The sequence below is a fragment of the Takifugu flavidus genome, chromosome 13 (genome assembly GCF_003711565.1).
Source record: "Takifugu flavidus isolate HTHZ2018 chromosome 13, ASM371156v2, whole genome shotgun sequence".
Taxonomy (NCBI): domain Eukaryota; kingdom Metazoa; phylum Chordata; class Actinopteri; order Tetraodontiformes; family Tetraodontidae; genus Takifugu; species Takifugu flavidus.
Genome location: NC_079532.1, coordinates 10,675,040 through 10,695,898, shown reverse-complemented (window position 1 = coordinate 10,695,898; position 20,859 = coordinate 10,675,040). Strand labels below are relative to the sequence as shown.

Sequence of the window (20,859 nt, the reverse complement as noted above, 5' to 3'; positions counted from 1 at the left end):
ATCTGACCCTGGCTACACATGGGGAAGTCATAGGGGTTGGTCGTGATAAGTGACAGTTCTAGAAGAAAAGTTAAAAAGTCAGTAGTCTGTTGAATGTTAGAAAAAAAAACTTGCTAGATTACAAGTAGTGTTTACCAATCAGCTCAGGTTTGTGGTTGGTCATCATCTGGTAGAAGATATGGTAGCCTCTTTCATCGGGAAGCTGGAACGTCACTCTAGACTTCTCCAGCAGATCTGTCAAAGTGGTTTAACAGTTAGAGCCTGGCCAAAATGGGAATGTGTGCGTCACCTTAAGTCTTACTTACATGTCTCAATATCAGCACTAGACAGTTTGCCGCTTGTGCCAAAATGAATTCGGATGAATTTACCCTATTGAGGAAAAAAGTATGAATATGAAGGGGACAAAAGGAAGAAAACTCACACAATTAGAAATCTCTCTGTACTTACAAAACGAGACGAGTTGTCATTCCTCACAGTTTTGGCATTACCATAAGCTTCCAAGAGGGGGTTAGCAGCAATAATCTGATCCTCAAGTGAGCCCTATAGTCATTAGAAGTGATGTGAAAGGACTTAGTGTGTGTTTAGGAAAGGAAAAATACATATTTATCATGGGCTAAGGTAACATACTCCCATCTTTGATTCCTTCTTCTTTTCTCCACCACCAACAGAGATTGTGGCAAAGTACTGAATGACACGCTTGGTGTTGACAGTCTTTCCAGCACCAGATTCTCCACTAGGTGCATGTAAAGATTTGTTAAAAATCAGTTGAACGTATGTATTTGATCAAATTTAACAAATATAACTTACGTGATCAGGACAGACTGATTTTCCCTGTCTGTTAGAGAAAACAAAAAAATTATAAATATTTGCTAATGTACATACAAAAACCTGTTTTTTATTCATTTATTTTCCTATCGCTTACCTGTGAGCATGTTTTGATATGCATTGTCAGAAACAGAGAAGATGTGGGGTGGAGCCTCCATACGCTTCTTGCCTCTATAGGCACTTACAACTTCAGAATCGTACACAGGAAGCCATTTGTAAGGATTCACAGTGGCACAGAACAACCCAGAATAGGTCTGAAAGTAACCAGAGATAATCAGTTGTTAGTCCATCTTCACCATTCAGCAAACGTCCGGTATCCCATCAGTCAGTGTCTTACGTAGATCATCCATGCTGCATAACGCTCTTTGAGATTATACAACACAGAGGCTTCATTGAGATGGGTCATCATAGCCATGTCCTCAATTTTGTCAAATTTGGGAGGATTCATTGGAGTGACGTCATCTTCTTTGACTGTCCTCTCCTGCAAGAGCGACAGTATTTTTGAAGCAATTTTAACCATGTTTACTCTTAATTCATCTGGACTTAAATGATACTCACCTCCTCAGTACCCAGGACTTTGACCGTGACCTTACCACCATCTTTCTTGAGAATTGTTCCCTTCAAGTACAGCTCTTTAGCATCAGCTACGTAGCAGGCACTCTTGGCATCAAAAGGTTTGTTTTGAGCCTCAATTCTCTCCTTCTCTGGTTTCCGGAGATAAATGGCAGCTTTGCCATAAATGGCCATCTCCGCATCTGTACTCATGGTGGCGGCTTATGTCTGTTAGATAATTACAGAGGATTTGAATGACTTAAGTTATGTTAATTAAGATAATGACTAGACTAATTTGTGTGGGGTTTTTTTTAGCAATGGAATCCAGCTTAATACTGTATAATATTACTGCTGAACTGAGAATATCAGAATAATTTGACACATTTTTAGTTATTTAAGGATCAATCAATTAATTGTTATGTTGCCTTTACCTTGCTGCTCCTATGGGGAATTGTATTCTCTGTGGCTGTTAAAAGAATATATGTGATAAGAAAAGAAAATTCAACAGTTAGAAATTTCAAAAATGTGAACATTTTGATTTGTTGAATTTGGAAAGATATTTAAGTGGTTAACTAATTTGAAAAAACAAAAACACACAACAACTAAACAATATTTACCACCAACTCACGGGTCTCCTGTTCCACACTGATGTCTCCAAAGGGGTCCTTATATTCACAGGGGCTTTGCTGACACAGCCAAGTTATATGTAGTGTATGTGCCAAATAAGGAAAGGCTGACAACAAAAAAGGAGACATATGTTGTAAGCCAATACATGTGATGTTTAAGGTTTCACCTCATACCAGTTGTTCTTGGACATGCACCCTAAACAGATCAATAATCTATGATGGAAGCTATTTTGAAGCATCACTCAACTTGATAATGTCCTAAAAGGAATGTTTGATTCCGTACCAATGCTGCATGTTTTATCATTATACTGTGCCACAGTTTTTCATTCAACAATACACTTTTTTGTGTAATGATTCACTTATTCGCTGGAAATTAAGTTTAATGAGTTTTGATTTCATGAGGCTTAATTATGTAAAATGAAAGGTGCTCTTCATAAAAATTACTGGGAGTTGTAAATCAATTCCTCTTCCTGAATAATCAGTGAAAATTGTAATACAATTTAATCCTGGTTTCAGGTATTGATGGAGAAAAATTAAATGGACGCATAAACTATCCCCATGTAGAGATTACTGGGTATTTGGAATCATCCGAACAATTGCTCTCACACAACATAAAACACCTTTTTCATGGTAAATGTTAAACAAATGATGGATGGTTGTTGGGATTTTTTTGGGCTGGTTTTGTTTTAAATAGCAGCTGTGGTTGTCTTGCATATTGTGTGTTCCACTCCCTGTCTTGCAGATCTACTGATCTTAAATCCAAAGACACACACACACACACACACACACACACACACCACTGCAGCTTCAGCTGTGCCGTCAATGCAACGGTTTGAGATGAATGGTGGTGGAAACTGGAGCCCCCGACCTTTTTGCCTGGCAGAAAAAAAAGGTTGCCACCTGGATTCTAACTACAGAACTATGTATAGCAGGTTGAAAACAACCACATCAATGTTTTCGTTTAAACAAGCACCCATTCGAATTCTTTTGTAATCTAACTCGAATTACAGTTTTGGGTGAATCAGTGTGAATTACACTTATCAGATAAATACAATACGTCATTCGATGGCTTTGTAGTGCCATTTTGGATTCACGAAAAAGTTCAAGATACCTGTTTTTTTAATATGCAACTGAACATTAAATGAGCATTGGTTTTCTATCTTTTTATTTTGCGGGTGTGTTCAAATTTACTTTTCTACGATGAGCTTTGTTTGATATCTATTTGTAACATTAGTTTGAGATCTATTTTCAGTGCAGAAAAATCACTTTTGCTCATATTTTGGCCGCTGCCACCATCTTGTCTAATTATCTCCATATGTTTACGAAAGTATTTTTATATGTGCAGTTTAGAGACATTATTTCGAGGGTAACATAAGCTAATGTTTGTAACCATTGTCAAAGCCAGTGAACCGTGAGTTAATTCATATGCAAATTAGATATAAACTATAAACTATAAAATATAAACTTTGTATTTAAATTTTCATTGTTTTTGAAGGAATTCCCATAGGTGTCTGGGTCCTAGTTGGGGGGTGCTGTGATACAACAGTAAATTAGTATACTGGCTTTTTTTGGCTACGTGTTTTTGTCCTTTTGTTTTTGCCCAATCAGCTGCATGTTAAAAAAGAATCACATGGCTACTTAAGCAACCACTCCAGCATTTAAAGTAGGGTAGTAAACCTTACTGCTATGATCCATAACTGACTGCAAATGCTACAGAAGAAAAGATAATTCTCCCCTTTGAAGCAGTCGTGTAGCCCAAAACTTCAGAGCTTACGTACAACATAAATGGACTCTTGACAAGCTGAAAAAGGCAGGTTATAAGAGTTATTGAACACCTTGAGTTAAACAGATGTACGGTAGTTACTTCTGAGATGACTACATCCAACAAAAAGCCAACAAGGAATATATAGCACCCCCGAACTTCTTATTTGATCAAAGACAACAAAGTTTGCAGGACTACTTTTCAGTTTTTTACCGGGTGCATTTCATTAATGTCCCAATTATCTATGTTATGTACATTACATTATTGTTCATTCGAAGTCACTTTCTGCCATTGCAAACCAGTTTTTAGTGCTCGACTCCATCAGAAGTTGTAGGCCATGCGCAGATCTCTGCTGGCAATGCCAACAGAGTAACGGACAGCTGGTATGAAGTGCAAATCTCCCAGAAGAGAGAAAGTCGGAAGCGGTTACGAAGCAACAAGATCACCTTGCTCTTGTCCAAAAAGAGAGGGGTGTGTAAAATGAGATGACTGCTGACTGTAGAGAGCCATGTTCTGACACCCAGTTGTCTTTTGGAACCACCCACCAGCAACCAAGAAGATTAGGATGGATTACAGTTTTGATTTTGCACAGCAGGTACTATTCACACATTTACCCTCAAGACCAAAAGGCTTTTATTTATATATATATATTAGTGTTTGATTTGTGAGAGATATTGAATATATAAAAGCATTAACATCTTCCAATGCACAAGACCAAGATCGAACTAGGCAAGAAAAGAAGTCTCCTCTCCTCTCCTCAGAGCTCCTCTCCTCTCCTTCCTCTCCTCTCCTCTCCTAAGACAAGAAGAGAAGAGCTGAAGAGAAGAGAAGAAGAAGAGAGAAAGAAGAGCTCTCCTCCCCTCCTCTCCTCTCCTCTCCTCTCCTCTCCTCTCCCCTGCCGTCCCCTCCCCTCCTCTCCCCTCCTCTCCTCTCCTCTCCTCTCCTACCTAATCTATCCTCTACCTGTCCTCCCCTTCTCTTCCCTCTCTACCCAGCCGGCCATCAGCAGGATGTTTCCCCTACATGAGCCTGGTCCTGCTCAAGGTTCTTTTGGCAGGCATTCTGCAATTCCTGAATTGAGATGGGAGCAGCCATGTTTGTATGTGCAGCGTGCTGTGTTTGTCTTAACAGGGCATGAGCCAATGATTTACCGTGGTGTCACACTGCAGCACCACCATCTTCTGCCAAAGAGCACGACTTGACACAAGTTGATGTTTTGTGGGTTTTTTTTTCTCTTGAGTATCGGTGACTGGTATCGCCAGTTATTATGAGTACCAATACTTTGAAATAAGGCTGGTATCGGCTGAGATTCACCAATTGCTAATCTAAATTTATTTGTGGGAATGGTACCCTATACAACAGGGGTGGAGAACCCCCGGCCTCCGGGCCGTATACGGCCTACGAGACCATTTCTACCGGCCCGCAACTCAATAAGATTTTTATATTTTATATGTGCACTTATACAGTTCGCTAAACTCCGCGAGCTGCGAGTAGCAGCGGTAGCGTATTTTTGCCTTTCGTATCCTGAAATTTCTTTCGTAAGAAGAGAAAATATTTTCCCGTTTTCTGAGATAAAACAGACGGTTATGTTATGTCCGAGTCAAGGTCAGGGTCAGTGAACACAGCATGTGATGTACGTAGTGGGCTGGACTGATTGACACGGACGAAAAATGTATAGCGAAACACGCTAAACTCGACGAGTTGAAAGGACAGATGAGTTTGGATGAAATTAACGCTCTTCGTCGGCGTTTGGAGGCTCAACAAGCAGCTTTCACACGACCATGTACCGACAGAGAGAATATTACGGGTGCAAGTTTTGTGGTGAGTGAATTAATAGCCACGAAGCTGAAACCTCACGCCGAAGGAGAGTTCGTGAACGCGCCTCGTAGCCGCCGCTGAGGCGCTCGTGCCGGACAAAGTAAAATTGTTTCAAAGCGTGAATTCTTTTTCGTGAATAACTATTGAACTGAGACATATATTGTTATGATTCCAGTGGCTAACGGTATGTTTTTATGGTCAAGGAATCTAAATATGTAGTCAAAGTATATGTGGGACTAATATTTATGGTGGAAATCACAATATGCCAGGAATTGTTGCGCTTGGCGGAGGTCTGCGCTCTCCGAGTGCTTTCTTGTTGTTGTTGTTGTTGTTGTTATTGTCTTTATCTTTCTTTCTTTTCATTTATTTTCTTGATTATCTTGTTGTATTGCAGTTTTTGTCAGTAGAGGCCTCGAACAGGCCCTTACAGGTCTCTTGCCTCAACTCTGCACCTCTTTTTTTATTGTTTTGTATGATCATGAAAACATATTTTACTTGTTTGTCATTTTATTCTATTTTTTTGGTGATTTTATATGCATGTGTGCTAAATAAATAATTCAAACTCAAATGCAGCAATCATGAGACTTCGTAACACAGTGGTTATAGACTTTTTTTGTCTTTTTTTTGCATCCCTAGGTATGTGTTCATAATAGTATGGCCCTCGGAGGACTTTATAAAAATTGAAATGGCCCTCGATATGAAAAAGGTTCCCCACCCCTGCTATACAAGATCATCTTGAAGGGTTTTCTTCTGTTTTAATCATTTTATAGTGAGAACAATTTTTGAACAGTGTCTCATCAAAAAATGCTAAAATCAATATTTACCTTACTACCCTGTGAGATTATTGTCAGTACATTAAATTATCATAAAATTGATACTCATTTATACTTTTACATCTATTCTAAATACAGAAAAATATACATGCAAATTTGTGGAAAATCCACTATATATCAGTTTAGAAATCTGTTTGCAGTTTTTTTTTTAACCTTCCTCTGGTGTTCGGGTCGGCACCGACCCGTTTTCAAGTTTGAAATGCATTAAAAAACACGTAAATTAGTTTATTGCGTCAAGGCTTTTTGACTTTGTCAAGAACCTCTATTACAACAAAAACAAAAAAAAATGTTTTCACTAAATTATAAAATGCTCTGGTTGAAATTATGACCTTTGTGTTGTTCGGGTTGTTTTCGACCCAGTTATAAAAGTAAGATTATAAAGCAATAATTAGAACCAAAACATAAATCATAAGTGCACTGTCAGCCAGCTCCCAATCATGTGAGCTTTAGGGGATTCTCATTTTGCCTTGTTTTCCAGTATACCTGCACAAAAACAAAACAAACAACTGTGACAGGCAGAAATATTTTCCGCGCAACAATGTCACTTCAGACCTTTCGCATGATATCAAGAGTCCTCAGATTTGACAACAGAGATACCAGAGCAAGATCTGACAAGCTTGCCCCCATCAGGGATGTCTGGGAGAGATGGACGCAGCTTCTTCCACTGATGTTCAACCCAGGGCCAGAGGTGACAGTGGATGAACTGGTCCTCGATATGACTGCTGGACTGCAGGGTCACAATATCACTTGTGACAATTTTTTTACCAGCTATGACCTTGGACAAGAACTTCTCAGGAGGAAACTTACCATGGTGGGCACAGTGAAGAAAAATAAACCTGAGCTACCTGCTGAAATCTTGCAGGTGAAGGACAGGGCTCCACTTTCCTCAAAGTTTGCTTTTACAGACACCACCACTGTTGTCTCATATTGTCCAAAAAGAAAACGGAATGTGATACTTATGTCGACTCTTCACAAAGATGCAGCTGTGTCATCAGGAAGTGACAAAAAAGCCCACAATCATCCTCGACTACAACAAAAACAAAGGAGGAGTGGACAAGCTGACTGCCACCTACACTTGCCAGCGAATGACCAGGAGATGGCCAATGGTTGTGTTTTACAACATCCTTGATGTGTCTGCATGTAACGCATTTGTGTTGTGGACCCACATCCATCAAGGGTGGAACTCAACCAAAAAAGCCAAGCGGAGAATGTTTCTTGAGGAGCTGGGAAATTCACTTGTCAAGCCACACATTGAGCGAAGGGAACAGGTGCCCAGAGAACCAGACACTGCCGCCTTGGTCAGACAGCTGCAGAGCGCACCTTGCACTCCGTCCACGCCATCAGCAACACAAAGAGCATCCGCAACAGCATCCTCCTCAGCCAGCCCTGCCTCAACACCAACCAGAACAGCCACAGCCACAACCCCACTCAGGCAACCTGATTCTAAAAGAAAGAGGTGTCAAGTCTGCCCAAGCAGTAAGGACAGAAAGACAAATGTATTGTGCTTCAAGTGCAAGAAATATCTCTGCAAAGAACACACTAAAAGTGTCACTTTTTGCCACACATGCATCTAAACACACGCACATACACATGCATGTTCTTGCACACAGAGACTTTTACTCTGAGTTGGTATTTTGGTTTGATTTGCTGGATTGGTTGTTGTTTGTTTGACCTTGCAAATCTATATTTTGTGTTATGACCTGTTCTGCTTTTCATTTTGTGTTTATATTAAAGTTCTATTGCTGAAATAAATACTTTTTTGCCTTTTTCTTGAAGTAAATATATATGGGTCGAAATTGACCCGTAACACCATAGATGTTACTATAGTTAATAATATTAAAATGAAAAAATAAATAAAACAAATGTATTTAAGAGATGTGTTCTAATAGCACTTAGTAATAGTCAGGTAACACAACAACCTTTTATTTATTTATATGATTCTGTTGAGGTTCATTTTACCATTTTTTTAAAATTGAAATCGAGGGGTATACTGACAAAAAAAAGGACCAGAGGCCCACACCAAAAATATTAAAACCAATATTTTCATGGATATGGAAGCCTAACAAGGTAACCAAGAGATGAGAAACAAATTGGATGATAGCTAATTGTTTTTAGTGTATTTTACAGCTGATTTAAGACACGGGTCAAAACCGACCCGTTAACATCAGAGATGGTAACAGAAAACGAACACAAGAGGAAGGACTGATGGATGTTTAAACATTAAATATCTGCAAATTGTTTGACAGTCTTCCCACAGCTCAATATGCCAATGTTGATTCAAACTTGTATTTTTAAAGTTCAGTCTGTGAACATTCCCTGGATATGTTTTGGCAGTAGGTTATTCTTATCTTTGAATAATATTTCTGTTCTTTTGAACTTTTTTTGTATATTTGAAGAATCTTCTCCTGGTATTGACTGAAGCTTTGACTATTCCAAAGTAGTCATAGTGGTCTTGACTTGTTCACAAATCTGACTTTCGTTCAGCAACTCAATTCCGATATGCAGCTTGATGTAAAAAAAAAAAAAAATCCCACATGTAAAACATTTTGTTAATTTCTGGACAGATTTAACAGAAAGTCAGTGTTTGGCAATTCTTATGTATGTTCTGAATATTAACACCAAGAAAGTTATTAATCAGTTTTGAGAAATATTAAAATCCACTGACAAACTTTTTAGTAAGTAAACTGGTGCAACAGGTGATGATCCCCTATAAATCGCTTTACTTTGCATCTGTGAACTACATTAGTGGATTGCAAAAGAAGTTAAATCAAAATGACACGGAGAAAGTCAAGAGCAAAAATGTTTATTATGGTTTATTTTACATCATATTATATGACTACAAACAACCAGAGGCTGGATCTTGTTACTCAGCTGCATCTTTTCCCTGTGAAATAAAGGTACATCAGTAACTTATTCATGAGTTTACACATGTGTATACAGGTAAAGGGATCAACAGATCTGTAAACAAAGCTTGGAAGTAAATTAAAGGCCAGATGATATTTACCTTTCCAGAGTCACGGCTTTTGGCTCTGAGCTTGTTGACCTGGGACTCTGCAATGTCAGCACGCTCCTCAGCCTCCTCCAACTCATGCTGAAGCTTCCGGCACTTGGACAAGTGAACATTAGCTTGCTCCTCCTGAAATACCACATGTAAATCATGAAAAAACAGACACAAATAGCATAACTGAAAATATTTCAATAGTATACTGGTCCTTACCGCCTCCTCAGAGTGCCTCTTGTAGGCCTTCACCTTGAGCTGCAATTTGTCCACCAGATCTTGCAGTCTGGTAACATTTTTCTTGTCCTCCTCAGTCTTCGAGAAAAAAATTGAAACCATTCGTGACTCTTCACAGAGGCTGCAAACATTAGATTTTTGATATTAATGTTTGGAACATTAGACTACCTGGTAGGTGAGCTCTTTCACTCTCCTCTCATATTTGCGGACACCCTTAACAGCATCAACCCCACGTCTCTGCTCAGTCTCAACCTCGGTCTCCAGCTCTCGTACCTTTATGAAAGCAGCAGAATGTTATGGACAATTTCATATGCATCCAAATTCACATTCCACACTTTTATTCCGTATTTACCCTTGACTCGAGCTTTTGGAGTTGCTTTTTGCCACCCTTCATGGCAAGGTTCTCAGCCTCATCCAATCGGTGCTGCAGATCTTTAACAGCAACTTCCAGATTCTTCTTCATTCGCTCCAGATGTGCACTGGTGTCCTGCTCCTTTTTCAATTCCTCAGCCATCATGGCAGCCTGGAGAATGTAGAAGGAGCTCATAATATCTTGAAACGTATAGCTGCAAACACAACACATCAAAAACTAATTAAACTTACGTCAGTAATTGCTTTCTTGGCCTTCTCCTCTGCATTCCTGGCTTCCTGAACCGTGTCATCCACTTCACTCTGGATCTGAACCAGATCAGACTCGAGCTTCTTCTTGGTGTTCATGAGGCTGGTGTTCTACAGTGAAAAAGAAATCCACGAATGATATTTTAGTATCTCCATTTTCATTACAAGTTAGATAGAAAGATGAAAGGAGGTGCCTTTTCACCTGAGAGTGCAGAAGTCCAACACGCTCACTGGCATCCACCAGCTCCTGCTCAGCAACTTTACGGCTTCTTTCCGTCTGTTCCAGTGCAGCTCTAAGCTCCTCGATTTCAGCAATCATTAGACCATTTCTGCGGTCCACCATTGCAGCCTGTTCCTTGAGGTCCTCCTGAGCTCTGACGGCATCATCAAGGTGTAGTTGTGCATCCTGGTGGAAAAATGTTGCTCAAATATTAATGTTGATTCCAAATTAGGACAGATGATCCAGCAGTGTGTGCTAACATACCTTGAGCTGTGCCTGCACATTTCTCAGTTGCTTCTGGGACTCAGCAGCCTGACGATTAGCATGGCTCAACTGAATCTCCATTTCATTCAAGTCTCCTTCCATCTTCTTCTTGATTCTCAGGGCATCGTTCCTGCTCCTGACCTCAGAATCCAGAGTGCTCTGCATGGAGTCAGTCACCCTCTGGCTGTTCCTTTTGATCTGCTCAATTTCCTCATCTTTCTCCGCCAGCTTCCTGTCTATCTCACCCTTAATCTGGTTGAGCTCCAGTTGGACGCGAAGGATCTTGGACTCTTCGTGTTCCAAAGTTCCCTAAAAATTCAAGTATTCATTAAAGATTGTCTCCAAATATGTATTCTTAAGGGAGCTTTAAATTTGTCAAAAGTGATTTCTAAAAGTACCTCTGCCTCCTCAAGAGCTGTCTGGATCTCAGCCTTCTCTGTCTCCACCTGCTTTTTGGCCTTCTCCAGCTCGTGGATGCTCTTGCCAGTCTCACCAATTTGTTCGGTTAGATCTGAGATCTCCTCTACAAAGACACACGTGTGCATTTGTCTTCAAACTTCTATTTCAGAGTATACTTTAGGATAGATATATATACCAAAGATATACAATTGTTTTTAGCACATGGCAAATGATCAACATGGTGTGGTCAGCACTTACGCTGGAGATTCTTGTTTTCACGCTTCATGGTCTCCAGCTGATCCAAAGCTTCCTCATAAGAGTTCTTCATTTTGAAGAGCTCAGTTCCAAGAGAACGTGCCTCCTTCTGAGCTCCCTCAAGCTCAGCCTGACCTTCCTCATACTTCTGTTTCCATTCTGCTAAGACCTGAGTAACAGACACAGTTTTTCGACTTGGTTTAATAAAATCTAAAGAACGTTAGCCTTCAATCTTCACATAGCACATCAAAGATGTTGAAACCTTGTCAAAGTTTCTCTGCTTCTTGTCCAGGTTGGCAGCCAGTCCATTGGCCCTCTCCACATCAATCATGAGGTCTTCAACCTCACTCTGGAGCCTTTGTTTGGTTTTCTCAAGTGAAGCACACTTGGAATTCACTGCCTCAATCTGTTCCTCGGCCTCTTGAAGACGTTGGGCCAGCTTCTTCCTGTTAATAGTTTATCATTTTGAGTTATAAAAGTGTACATCTCAGGTGTGCTCCACTTGCCACCGTATTTCCTCTTAAGCATGGGTATCAGTGTGCCCCCTCTATATCAATTCCTTATTTGAATGTTACTCACTTGGCTTCTTCAAGCTCCTCAGTGCGCTGGATAGCATCAGTTTCATACTTGGTTCTCCACTGAGCCACCTCACTGTTAGCCTTGGACATTCCACGCTGCAGCTCAGCCTTGGCCTCCTGCTCCTCTTCAAACTGCTCCCTCAGCAGATCACAGTCATGGCGGGCTGATTGCAGCCCATGGGCAAGAGCATTCTTGGCCTGGTGTAAGAAAATCAAACCCATGTACAAAAGCTCTAATCCGTGAATGGAATTTACACACACTGAGCTTTACTAACCTTGACCTCCTCTTCAATCTGTCTCTTCAGCTCATCAATTTGCTGCGTGAAGGCCTGTTTTCCTCTGGTCAGTTGTGAGACGAGAGCTTCTTTCTCCTCAATCTGACGGCCAAACTCACCTGATGGAATGTCATATCGCATGAATGGTTGTCAGTTCTTTAAAGGATCAACAATCGATCATTTTGTGCAAACTCATAAATACCATTTTCTGTCAGGAGACGTGCTTTTTGGGCACCCAGATCATTGATCTGGCGGACATTTTCATCATTCTTGGTCTTCAGTTCACTGAGTTGGTCCTCAAGAGTACGGCACATCTTTTCCAGGTTTCCCTAAGAAGGAAAGGAGAGGTCGATAACAACAGTCAAATTTCAGTACGTATTTTGACAGATTTACAAGTTAACACGTAAACAGGTTTCATACCTTGGCTTTAGCGACAGCCTCCATGTTGCTAGACAGGTCATCGATCTCCATCTTGTATTCGCTCTTTTCTTTCTCAAGCTTCTGCTTGACTCTCTGGAGGTTGTCGATCTGCTCTCCCAGCTCAGCAACGCTGTCAGCCTGCTTCTTGCGAAGAGCAGCTGCAGTGGCCTCATGCTGAAGAGTGGACTCCTCCAGGTCACGACGCAGCTTCTGGAACTCGGCTTCACGCTTCTTGTTCATCTCAATCTGAGCAGCAGTGGCTCCACCAGCTTCCTCCAGCCTTTCACTGATTTCTTCAAGTTCTCTGGAAAGGTCAGCTCTCTGCTTCTCAACCTTAGCACGGGCAGCGCGCTCAGCCTCAATCTCTTCCTCCAGTTCCTCAATACGGGCCTGTTGGTAGTAAAGGTGGCTTGTTATTTGAAGGAATACTCTTACTTTATAAAATGAAAACAGCTATCTTTTCGACATGGTAACAACATGTACCTGAAGTTCCTTGATCTTCTTTTGGAGCTGAGCACCCAGGGACTGCTCATCTTCAATTTTGCTGAGAAGCTGACTGATTTCAAAGTCCTTCCTGAGAGGGTAAAAGAGGACAAAATCTATCATTTGAACATGTATGTACATACGTACATACATACTTGGCTATTGTATGACTGTGTGTCTTAATACAGTTCCCATTCCAACAGATGGACTGGTTATTGTTTATATTTAGGGGGGCTACTATACTTTTTCATTTTCTCGTCAGACTGCTGCTTGTCATTCTCCAGATCCATTATGGACTCCTGAGCCAGTTTCAGATCACCCTCCAGCTTTCTTTTGGCTCTCTCAAGGTCCATGCGCAGCTTCTTTTCTTGTTCCAAAGAGCCTTCAAGCTGAGCATCAATATGACTTCATTATTATCTCAATAAAGATACAGTATTTGTTGATTTGTATGTCCTTGGAAACTTACATCATCCACTTGCTGCTCAAGTTTGGTCTTGGCCTTGGTCAGAGTATTAACCTTGTCTTCCTCAGCTTGCAGATCATCAAGAGTCTGCTGATGAGCCTCCTGAAGAGCTTTCTTCTCCTTGGTCAACTTAGCAATGCTCTCATCTTGAGAAGCCATTTCCTCAGTCAGGTTTTTCACCTAATTTCAAAAGTAAGGTGTGTGTGTCGTTATTCTCTACAGTAGTCTTCACATTGAAAGCCATATGGTAGGCAGTATGCCGAATACTCGGCACGAACCTTATTTTCAGTGGCATGTTTCTCCTTCTCCACTTTGGCCAAGGTGAGTTCCAAGTCATCAATATCCTTCTTCAGCTCAGAGCATTCGTCCTCCAGCTTTCTCTTCTTGGCAGTCAGCTCAGCATTGATTTCTTCTTCATCCTCTAGTCTCTCAGTGGTCTCCTTCAGCTTTGCCTCCAGTTGAATCTTGCTCTTGATAAGACCTTCACATCTTTCCTCAGCATCAGACAGATTCTCTGACTCCTATTTTTTTTCAATGATAACTGAAGTTAGGACAACATCAATGAATCCCCTAAGAAACTCAGTTTCTGACTCTGCACTTACTGATGCCACTTGCAGCTGGAGATCATTCTTCTCCTGCAAAAGGGACACCATCTTCTCCTCTAGTTCCTTCTTCTTGGCCAGGGCAGCAGCCAAGTCTGTCTGCATCTTCTCATAGTTCTCCTTCATCTGAGCTAACTCCTTTTCAGTTTCTGCACTCTTCAGGAGAGGCTTGATCTTATAGTACACGTGCATCCATGGCCAGTTTTTCACATTCATGAATGAGCGGACGTTGTATTGAATGGTATATATGGCATCCCTGTCGATAAGAAGAGTGTGCCGTTAATTTATTGACATTTACAAAATCGACGTGCACCTAAATACATCTGCTTTCTACGTGCCTCCTTGCAGTCATCTTCACAAATTCCTTTCTCATGAGATAACCACGGCAGAGAGCCTGAGTCATGGTGACCAGAGCTGCCAGTTTGTCATCTCTCATCTCCTCAAGTGTACCCAGAAGACCAGCCTTGAAAAACACCTGAGAAACAGAGGTAATTCATATTTTTAATGATACATCAGGCATTTTTTCACATTTCCTCAATTGTTTAAACTATTTCCCAAGTTTTATATATCATATCCGACACTAGGGTACATCGTATTACCTTGGTATGGCCGAACCTGTACTGGTCGTGATCAACATCAATTGATCCAAGAAGCTTCTCTGAAGCCTTCTTGTTATCAATGAACTGACCCTCAGGGATGACACTGGCATTCAAGACCTTGTATCTTTATGGAGACAGTCAGGAGTCTTCATGATAAATTTGTACATATTGCATTTAAAATGCTTCTTTTTTGGACAGAATACCTCTGCTTGAAATCACCATAGACGATTCTGCTTGGGAAACCTTTCCTGCAGATTCTGATACCCTCCAGCACACCATTACACCTGAGCTGATGGATGACAAGGAAGTTCTCCATCAAACCTGTTAAAAGAGCAAATGTTTATTATTTGAAATAAAATTTCACTGTTGTGAAAGTAGCACATCATTGAGAGATCCAATGTAAACAAAACCTGACCACAAACATTCTGTTGTGATTGTGGTGTGGTTTTTATACCTGGAGTTTTTGACTCGTTGGGAATCAAGCAACGCACAAAGTGAGGATGGGTGCTCCTCAAGTTGGTCATGAGCTTGCCCAAGTTCTCCTGTGGGGCCAAAATGGTTATATATTATTACTGAGATACTTGAGTTACTTTCAAGAAGAAACAATTTTAAAAATGATGTAATCTTACCCTAAATTGTGAAGACACAGTCTGCATAGAGCCACCCTTCTTCTTGCCTCCCTTCTTGCCACCAGCGGGCTCTGTAGATAATTTAAGTTCATAAGTTTGGCTGATTTAGACCCATTGCGGTTGAATTTGCTGAAGCAAAAGTCCTACCTTCCACAACAGGAGGATACAGGGTAGAGAGCAGCTTAACTGAAGACTTCTGATACAGCTGCACAACAGACTCATTCAGTGGATCCTTGTTCTTGTCCAGCCAGCCACTGATATTGTAGTCCACAGTACCAGCATAGTGCACCAGGGAGAAGTGGGCCTCAGCTTTTCCCTTGGCTGGCTTTGGCTTTTCAAAAGCTTTGTTTTTGCCCAGATGCTGATCATACAGCTTGTTCTTAAAGGATGTGTCTGTGGCCTTGGGGAACATGCACTCCTCTTCAAGGATGGAGAAGATGCCCATAGGCTAGAAAAGGTGTGCAAATACACAGATGTAAGTTACATATTCAACTGTAGCCAAACCAAGAAATACATAGATATAAAAGGGTCTCAAGATACAACTAGAATAATACCTTCTCAATCAGCTCAATGCAGGCAGCCAAGTCCATACCAAAGTCAATGAACTCCCAGTGAATACCCTCCTTCTTGTATTCTTCTTGTTCCAGGACAAACATGTGGTGATTGAAGAACTGTTGCAGTTTTTCATTGGTAAAGTTGATACACAGCTGCTCCATGCTGTTGTACTGTAAGGATACAGTTGTTCAGTATAATGCCTGACACCAAGGCTATTCAAAGACTGAAGGTGAACAGTTTGTTGTTTGATTTACATCAAAAATCTCAAAGCCAGCAATATCCAAGACACCAATGAAGAACTGCCTTGGCTGTTTAGTGTCCAACATCTGGTTGATACGGACGACCATCCACAAGAACATCCTCTCATAGATAGATTTAGCCAAGGCAGGCACTGAGTTATTAACCTGAAAAAGCAGACATGTGGTGTAAATAAACCTGGACTACTGGTTTGCAAAAATGAATATCAATATGTGTGTCTTCTATTCCTTAGCTGATGTCTCACAAAAGTTACTCATACAGACAGGATAAAGCTGGAACATTTATTCTTAGCTGCATTGTCTCAGACTGTGAACAATTTCAAACGTGCATAATTCCTCTCCCATACCTGAGGGACTGTCTGTCCCTTGGTAACAAACTCATTTCCAACTTTCACCCTGGGATAGCACAGAGCCTTCAGCATATCAGCAGAGTTCAAGCCCAGCAAATAAGCAACTTTGTCAGCATCTGAAAATCATGTCACACTTTGTAGTTAGTGCATAGAGGATGTGGCCTTGACTTTCCTTGCTGCAGTTGCTGCAAGTCCAATAAAGACTTTTTCTACTTTACACTCACCCTCTGTGCCATCAGGCTCAGCCTGCTCCTCACGTTGTTTCTGCTTGAACTTCATGTTACCATGATGAAGCACAGCACCAGTCATTTTGTAGATGCTCATCTTTTCTTCATTAGAGAAGCCCAGGATATCAATAGCATTCTAATCAAACAGAAATGCAAATATAAAGATTCCAAATGGTCCTGTTTTTCATTTCTTTTAACAATGCCAGAGACAACTGATCATTTTGAGTTTTCAGCTTCATAAGTCTCACATCAGTAGCTTCCAGCTCAACTTTGTCGTCAATGCTGGCCACAGTGATCTGACCCTGGCTACACATGGGGAAGTCATAGGGGTTGGTCGTGATAAGTGACATTTCTAGAAGAAAAAAAAAAGTTAAAAAGTCAGTAGTCTGTTGAATGTTAGAAAAAAAAACTTGCTAGATTACAAGTAGTGTTACCAATCAGCTCAGGTTTGTGGTTGGTCATCATCTGGTAGAAGATATGGTAGCCTCTTTCATCGGGAAGCTGGAACGTCACTCTAGACTTCTCCAGCAGATCTGTCAAAGTGGTTTAACAGTTAGAGCCTGGCCAAAATGGGAATGTGTGCATCACCTTAAGTCTTACTTACATGTCTCAATATCAGCACTAGACAGTTTGCCGCTTGTGCCAAAATGAATTCGGATGAATTTACCCTATTGAGGAAAAAAGTATGAATATGAAGGGGCAAAAGAAGAAGAAAACTCACACAATTACAAATCTCTCTGTACTTACAAAACGAGAAGAGTTGTCATTCCTCACAGTTTTGGCATTACCATAAGCTTCCAAGAGGGGGTTAGCAGCAATAATCTGATCCTCAAGTGAGCCCTATAGTCATTAGAAGTGATGTGAAAGGACTTAGTGTGTGTTTAGGACAGGAAAAATACATATTTATCATTGGCTAAGGTAACATACTCCCATCTTTGATTCCTTCTTCTTTTCTCCACCACCAACAGCGATTGTGGCAAAGTACTGAATGACACGCTTGGTGTTGACAGTCTTTCCAGCACCAGATTCTCCACTAGGTGCATGTAAAGATTTGTTAAAAATCAGTTGAACGTATGTATTTGATCAAATTTAACAAATATAACTTACGTGATCAGGACAGACTGATTTTCCCTGTCTGTTAGAGAAAACAAAAAAATTATAAATATTTGCTAATGTACATACAAAACCTGTTTTTTATTCATTTATTTTCCTATCGCTTACCTGTGAGCATGTTTTGATATGCATTGTCAGAAACAGAGAAGATGTGGGGTGGAGCCTCCATACGCTTCTTGCCTCTATAGGCACTTACAACTTCAGAATCGTACACAGGAAGCCATTTGTAAGGATTCACAGTGGCACAGAACAACCCAGAATAGGTCTGAAAGTAACCAGAGATAATCAGTTGTTAGTCCATCTTCACCATTCAGCAAACGTCCGGTATCCCATCAGTCAGTGTCTTACGTAGATCATCCATGCTGCATAACGCTCTTTGAGATTATACAACACAGAGGCTTCATTGAGATGGGTCATCATAGCCATGTCTTCAATTTTGTCAAATTTGGGAGGATTCATTGGAGTGACGTCATCTTCTTTGACTGTCCTCTCCTGCAAGAGCGACAGTATTTTTGAAGCAATTTTTAACCATGTTTACTCTTAATTCATCTGGACTTAAATGATACCCACCTCCTCAGTACCCAGGACTTTGACCGTGACCTTAGCACCATCTTTCTTGAGAATTGTTCCCTTCAAGTACAGCTCTTTAGCATCAGCTACGTAGCAGGCACTCTTGGCATCAAAAGGTTTGTTTTGAGCCTCAATTCTCTCCTTCTCTGGTTTCCGGAGATAAATGGCAGCTTTGCCATAAATGGCCATCTCCGCATCTGTACTCATGGTGGCGGCTTATGTCTGTTAGATAATTACAGAGGATTTGAATGACTTAAGTTATGTTAATTAAGATAATGACTAGACTAATTTGTGTGGGTTTTTTTTAGCAATGGAATCCAGCTTAATACTGTATAATATTACTGCTGAACTGAGAATATCAGAATAATTTGACACATTTTTAGTTATTTAAGGATCAATCAATTAATTGTTATGTTGCCTTTACCTTGCTGCTCCTATGGGGAATTGTATTCTCTGTGGCTGTTAAAAGAATATATGTGATAAGAAAAGAAAATTCAACAGTTAGAAATTTCAAAAATGTGAACATTTTGATTTGTTGAATTTGGAAAGATATTTAAGTGGTTTAACTAATTTGAAAAAACAAAAACACACAACAACTAAACAATATTTACCACCAACTCACGGGTCTCCTGTTCCACACTGATGTCTCCAAAGGGGTCCTTATATTTACAGGGGCTTTGCTGACACAGCCAAGTTATATGTAGTGTATGTGCCAAATAAGGAAAGGCTGACAGTGAAAAGGAGACACATGTTGTAAGTCAATACATGTGATGTTTAAGGTTTCACCTCATACCAGTTGCTCTTGGACATGAACCCTAAACAGATCAATAATCTATGATGGAAGCTATTTTGAAGCATCACTCAACTTGATAATGTCCTAAAAGGAATGTTTGATTCCGTACCAATGCTGCATGTTTTATCATTATACTGTGCCACAGTTTTTCATTCAACAATACACTTTTTTGTGTAATGATTCACTTATTCGCTGGAAATTAAGTTTGATGAGTTTTGATTTCATGAGGCTTAATTATGTAAAATGAAAGGTGCTCTTCATAAAAATTACTGGGAGTTGTAAATCAATTCCTCTTACTGAATAATCAGTGAAAATTGTAATACAATTTGGATTCACGAAAAAGCTCAAGATACCTGTTTTTTTAATATGCAACTGAACATTAAATGAGCATTGGTTTTCTATCTTTTTATTTTGCGGGTGTGTTCAAATTTACTTTTCTACGATGAGCTTTGTTTGATATCTATTTGTAACATATTAGTTTGAGATCTATTTTCAGTGCAGAAAAATCACTTTTGCTCATATTTTGGCTGCTGCCACCATCTTGTCTAATTATCTCCATATGTTTACGAAAGTATTTTTATTTGTGCAGTTTAGAGACATTATTTCGAGGGTAACATAAGCTAATGTGTGTAACCATTGTCAAAGCCAGTGAACCGTGAGTTAATTCATATGCAAATTAGTTTTTCTAACAGGTCCTTGTACCATATTGTCAGTCAAGTGCAAGGTCAAGACAGGACTTAAAGATATAAACTTTGTATTTAAATTTTCATTGTTTTGAAGGAATTCCCGTAGGTGTCTGGGTCCTAGTTGGGGGTGCTGTGATACAACAGTAAATTAGTATACTGGCTAAGTGTTGGTTAAGTGTTTTTGTCCTTTTGTTTTTGCCCAATCAGCTGCATGTTAAAATAGAATCACATGGCTACTTAAGCAACCACTCCAGCATTTAAAGTAGGGTAGTAAACCTTACTGCTACATCTGGAAGCTGCCTGTTTTCATCGTTGAATGAAGATGTATCAGGAAAAACATATAGCATAAGAGCTAAATCGTGGCTGTTGTAGCGCAAATCTTGAGCAGTGCTTCTTTAACAAGACGGATGCTTTGGTTATGCCGACGCAATCTCTCTTCTGGTTCTGAACCTGAACTTGAAGTTGAAACCCAAGACATTGACAAGTGATTGCATTACACAGGAGAAAATCCCCACTCTACAGTTTGCCCTAGCTGAAGATGAAGACCTTGAGCAGGGGAGGAACTATATCTACGGTAATATTTGAAGGTGACAAAGACAGAGAAATTGAGATGATCCATAACTGACTGCAAATGCTACAGAAGAAAAGATAATTCTCCCCTTTGAAGCAGTCGTGTAGCCCAAAACTTCAGAGCTTACATACAACATAAATGGACTCTTGACAAGCCGAAAAAGGCAGGTTATAAGAGTTATTGAACACCTTGAGTTAAACAGATGTACGGTAGTTACTTCTGAGATGACTACATCCAACAAAAAGCCAACAAGGAATATATAGCACCCCCGAACTTCTTAT

General features: G+C 40.2%; 2 protein-coding genes across 2 annotated transcripts; both read right to left on the bottom strand.

The window, feature by feature from the left end:
- Positions 1-118: 118 nt before the first annotated feature.
- LOC130536590 (myosin-1-like) lies at positions 119-2,128 on the bottom strand. The gene is made up of 10 exons (XM_057052644.1): positions 1,995-2,128; positions 1,809-1,843; positions 1,384-1,605; positions 1,163-1,306; positions 923-1,079; positions 808-835; positions 628-733; positions 448-540; positions 306-369; positions 119-234 (listed from the first exon to the last, which is right to left on the bottom strand). Exons 3-10 carry the CDS (start codon positions 1,588-1,590, stop codon positions 119-121), a joined length of 915 nt encoding a protein of 304 aa, XP_056908624.1. The 5' UTR covers positions 1,591-1,605; positions 1,809-1,843; positions 1,995-2,128.
- A 7,075-nt stretch (positions 2,129-9,203) lies between these two features.
- Positions 9,204-18,750, bottom strand: LOC130536471 (myosin heavy chain, fast skeletal muscle-like). The gene is made up of 39 exons (XM_057052470.1): positions 18,529-18,750; positions 18,307-18,450; positions 18,067-18,223; positions 17,953-17,980; positions 17,773-17,878; positions 17,593-17,685; positions 17,450-17,513; positions 17,280-17,378; positions 17,094-17,197; positions 16,843-16,981; positions 16,616-16,734; positions 16,266-16,415; positions 16,011-16,181; positions 15,604-15,904; positions 15,457-15,527; positions 15,282-15,369; positions 15,031-15,148; positions 14,828-14,951; positions 14,567-14,703; positions 14,229-14,484; positions 13,905-14,147; positions 13,630-13,806; positions 13,407-13,552; positions 13,164-13,254; positions 12,681-13,070; positions 12,463-12,589; positions 12,261-12,379; positions 11,987-12,183; positions 11,670-11,853; positions 11,411-11,576; positions 11,152-11,276; positions 10,754-11,062; positions 10,472-10,675; positions 10,255-10,380; positions 10,004-10,174; positions 9,820-9,924; positions 9,634-9,729; positions 9,421-9,552; positions 9,204-9,300 (listed from the first exon to the last, which is right to left on the bottom strand). Exons 1-39 carry the CDS (start codon positions 18,733-18,735, stop codon positions 9,280-9,282), a joined length of 5,805 nt encoding a protein of 1,934 aa, XP_056908450.1. The 5' UTR covers positions 18,736-18,750; the 3' UTR covers positions 9,204-9,279.
- Positions 18,751-20,859: the final 2,109 nt, after the last annotated feature.

Bases quoted from the DNA above. Each gene is read 5' to 3' on its own strand.
- LOC130536471 (XM_057052470.1), bottom strand. From the start codon at position 18,735: ATGAGTACAGATGCGGAGATGGCCATTTATGGCAAAGCTGCCATTTAT. The intron at 17,981-18,066 runs GTAAGCGATAGG...TTTCTCTAACAG, and splicing joins ATATCAAAACATGCTCACAG to ACAGGGAAAATCAGTCTGTC. The intron at 11,577-11,669 runs GTTTCAACATCT...TCTGTTACTCAG, and splicing joins AGCAGAGAAACTTTGACAAG to GTCTTAGCAGAATGGAAACA.
- LOC130536590 (XM_057052644.1), bottom strand. From the start codon at position 1,590: ATGAGTACAGATGCGGAGATGGCCATTTATGGCAAAGCTGCCATTTAT. The intron at 1,080-1,162 runs GTAAGACACTGA...GGTTACTTTCAG, and splicing joins ATGCAGCATGGATGATCTAC to ACCTATTCTGGGTTGTTCTG. The intron at 836-922 runs GTAAGCGATAGG...TTTCTCTAACAG, and splicing joins ATATCAAAACATGCTCACAG to ACAGGGAAAATCAGTCTGTC.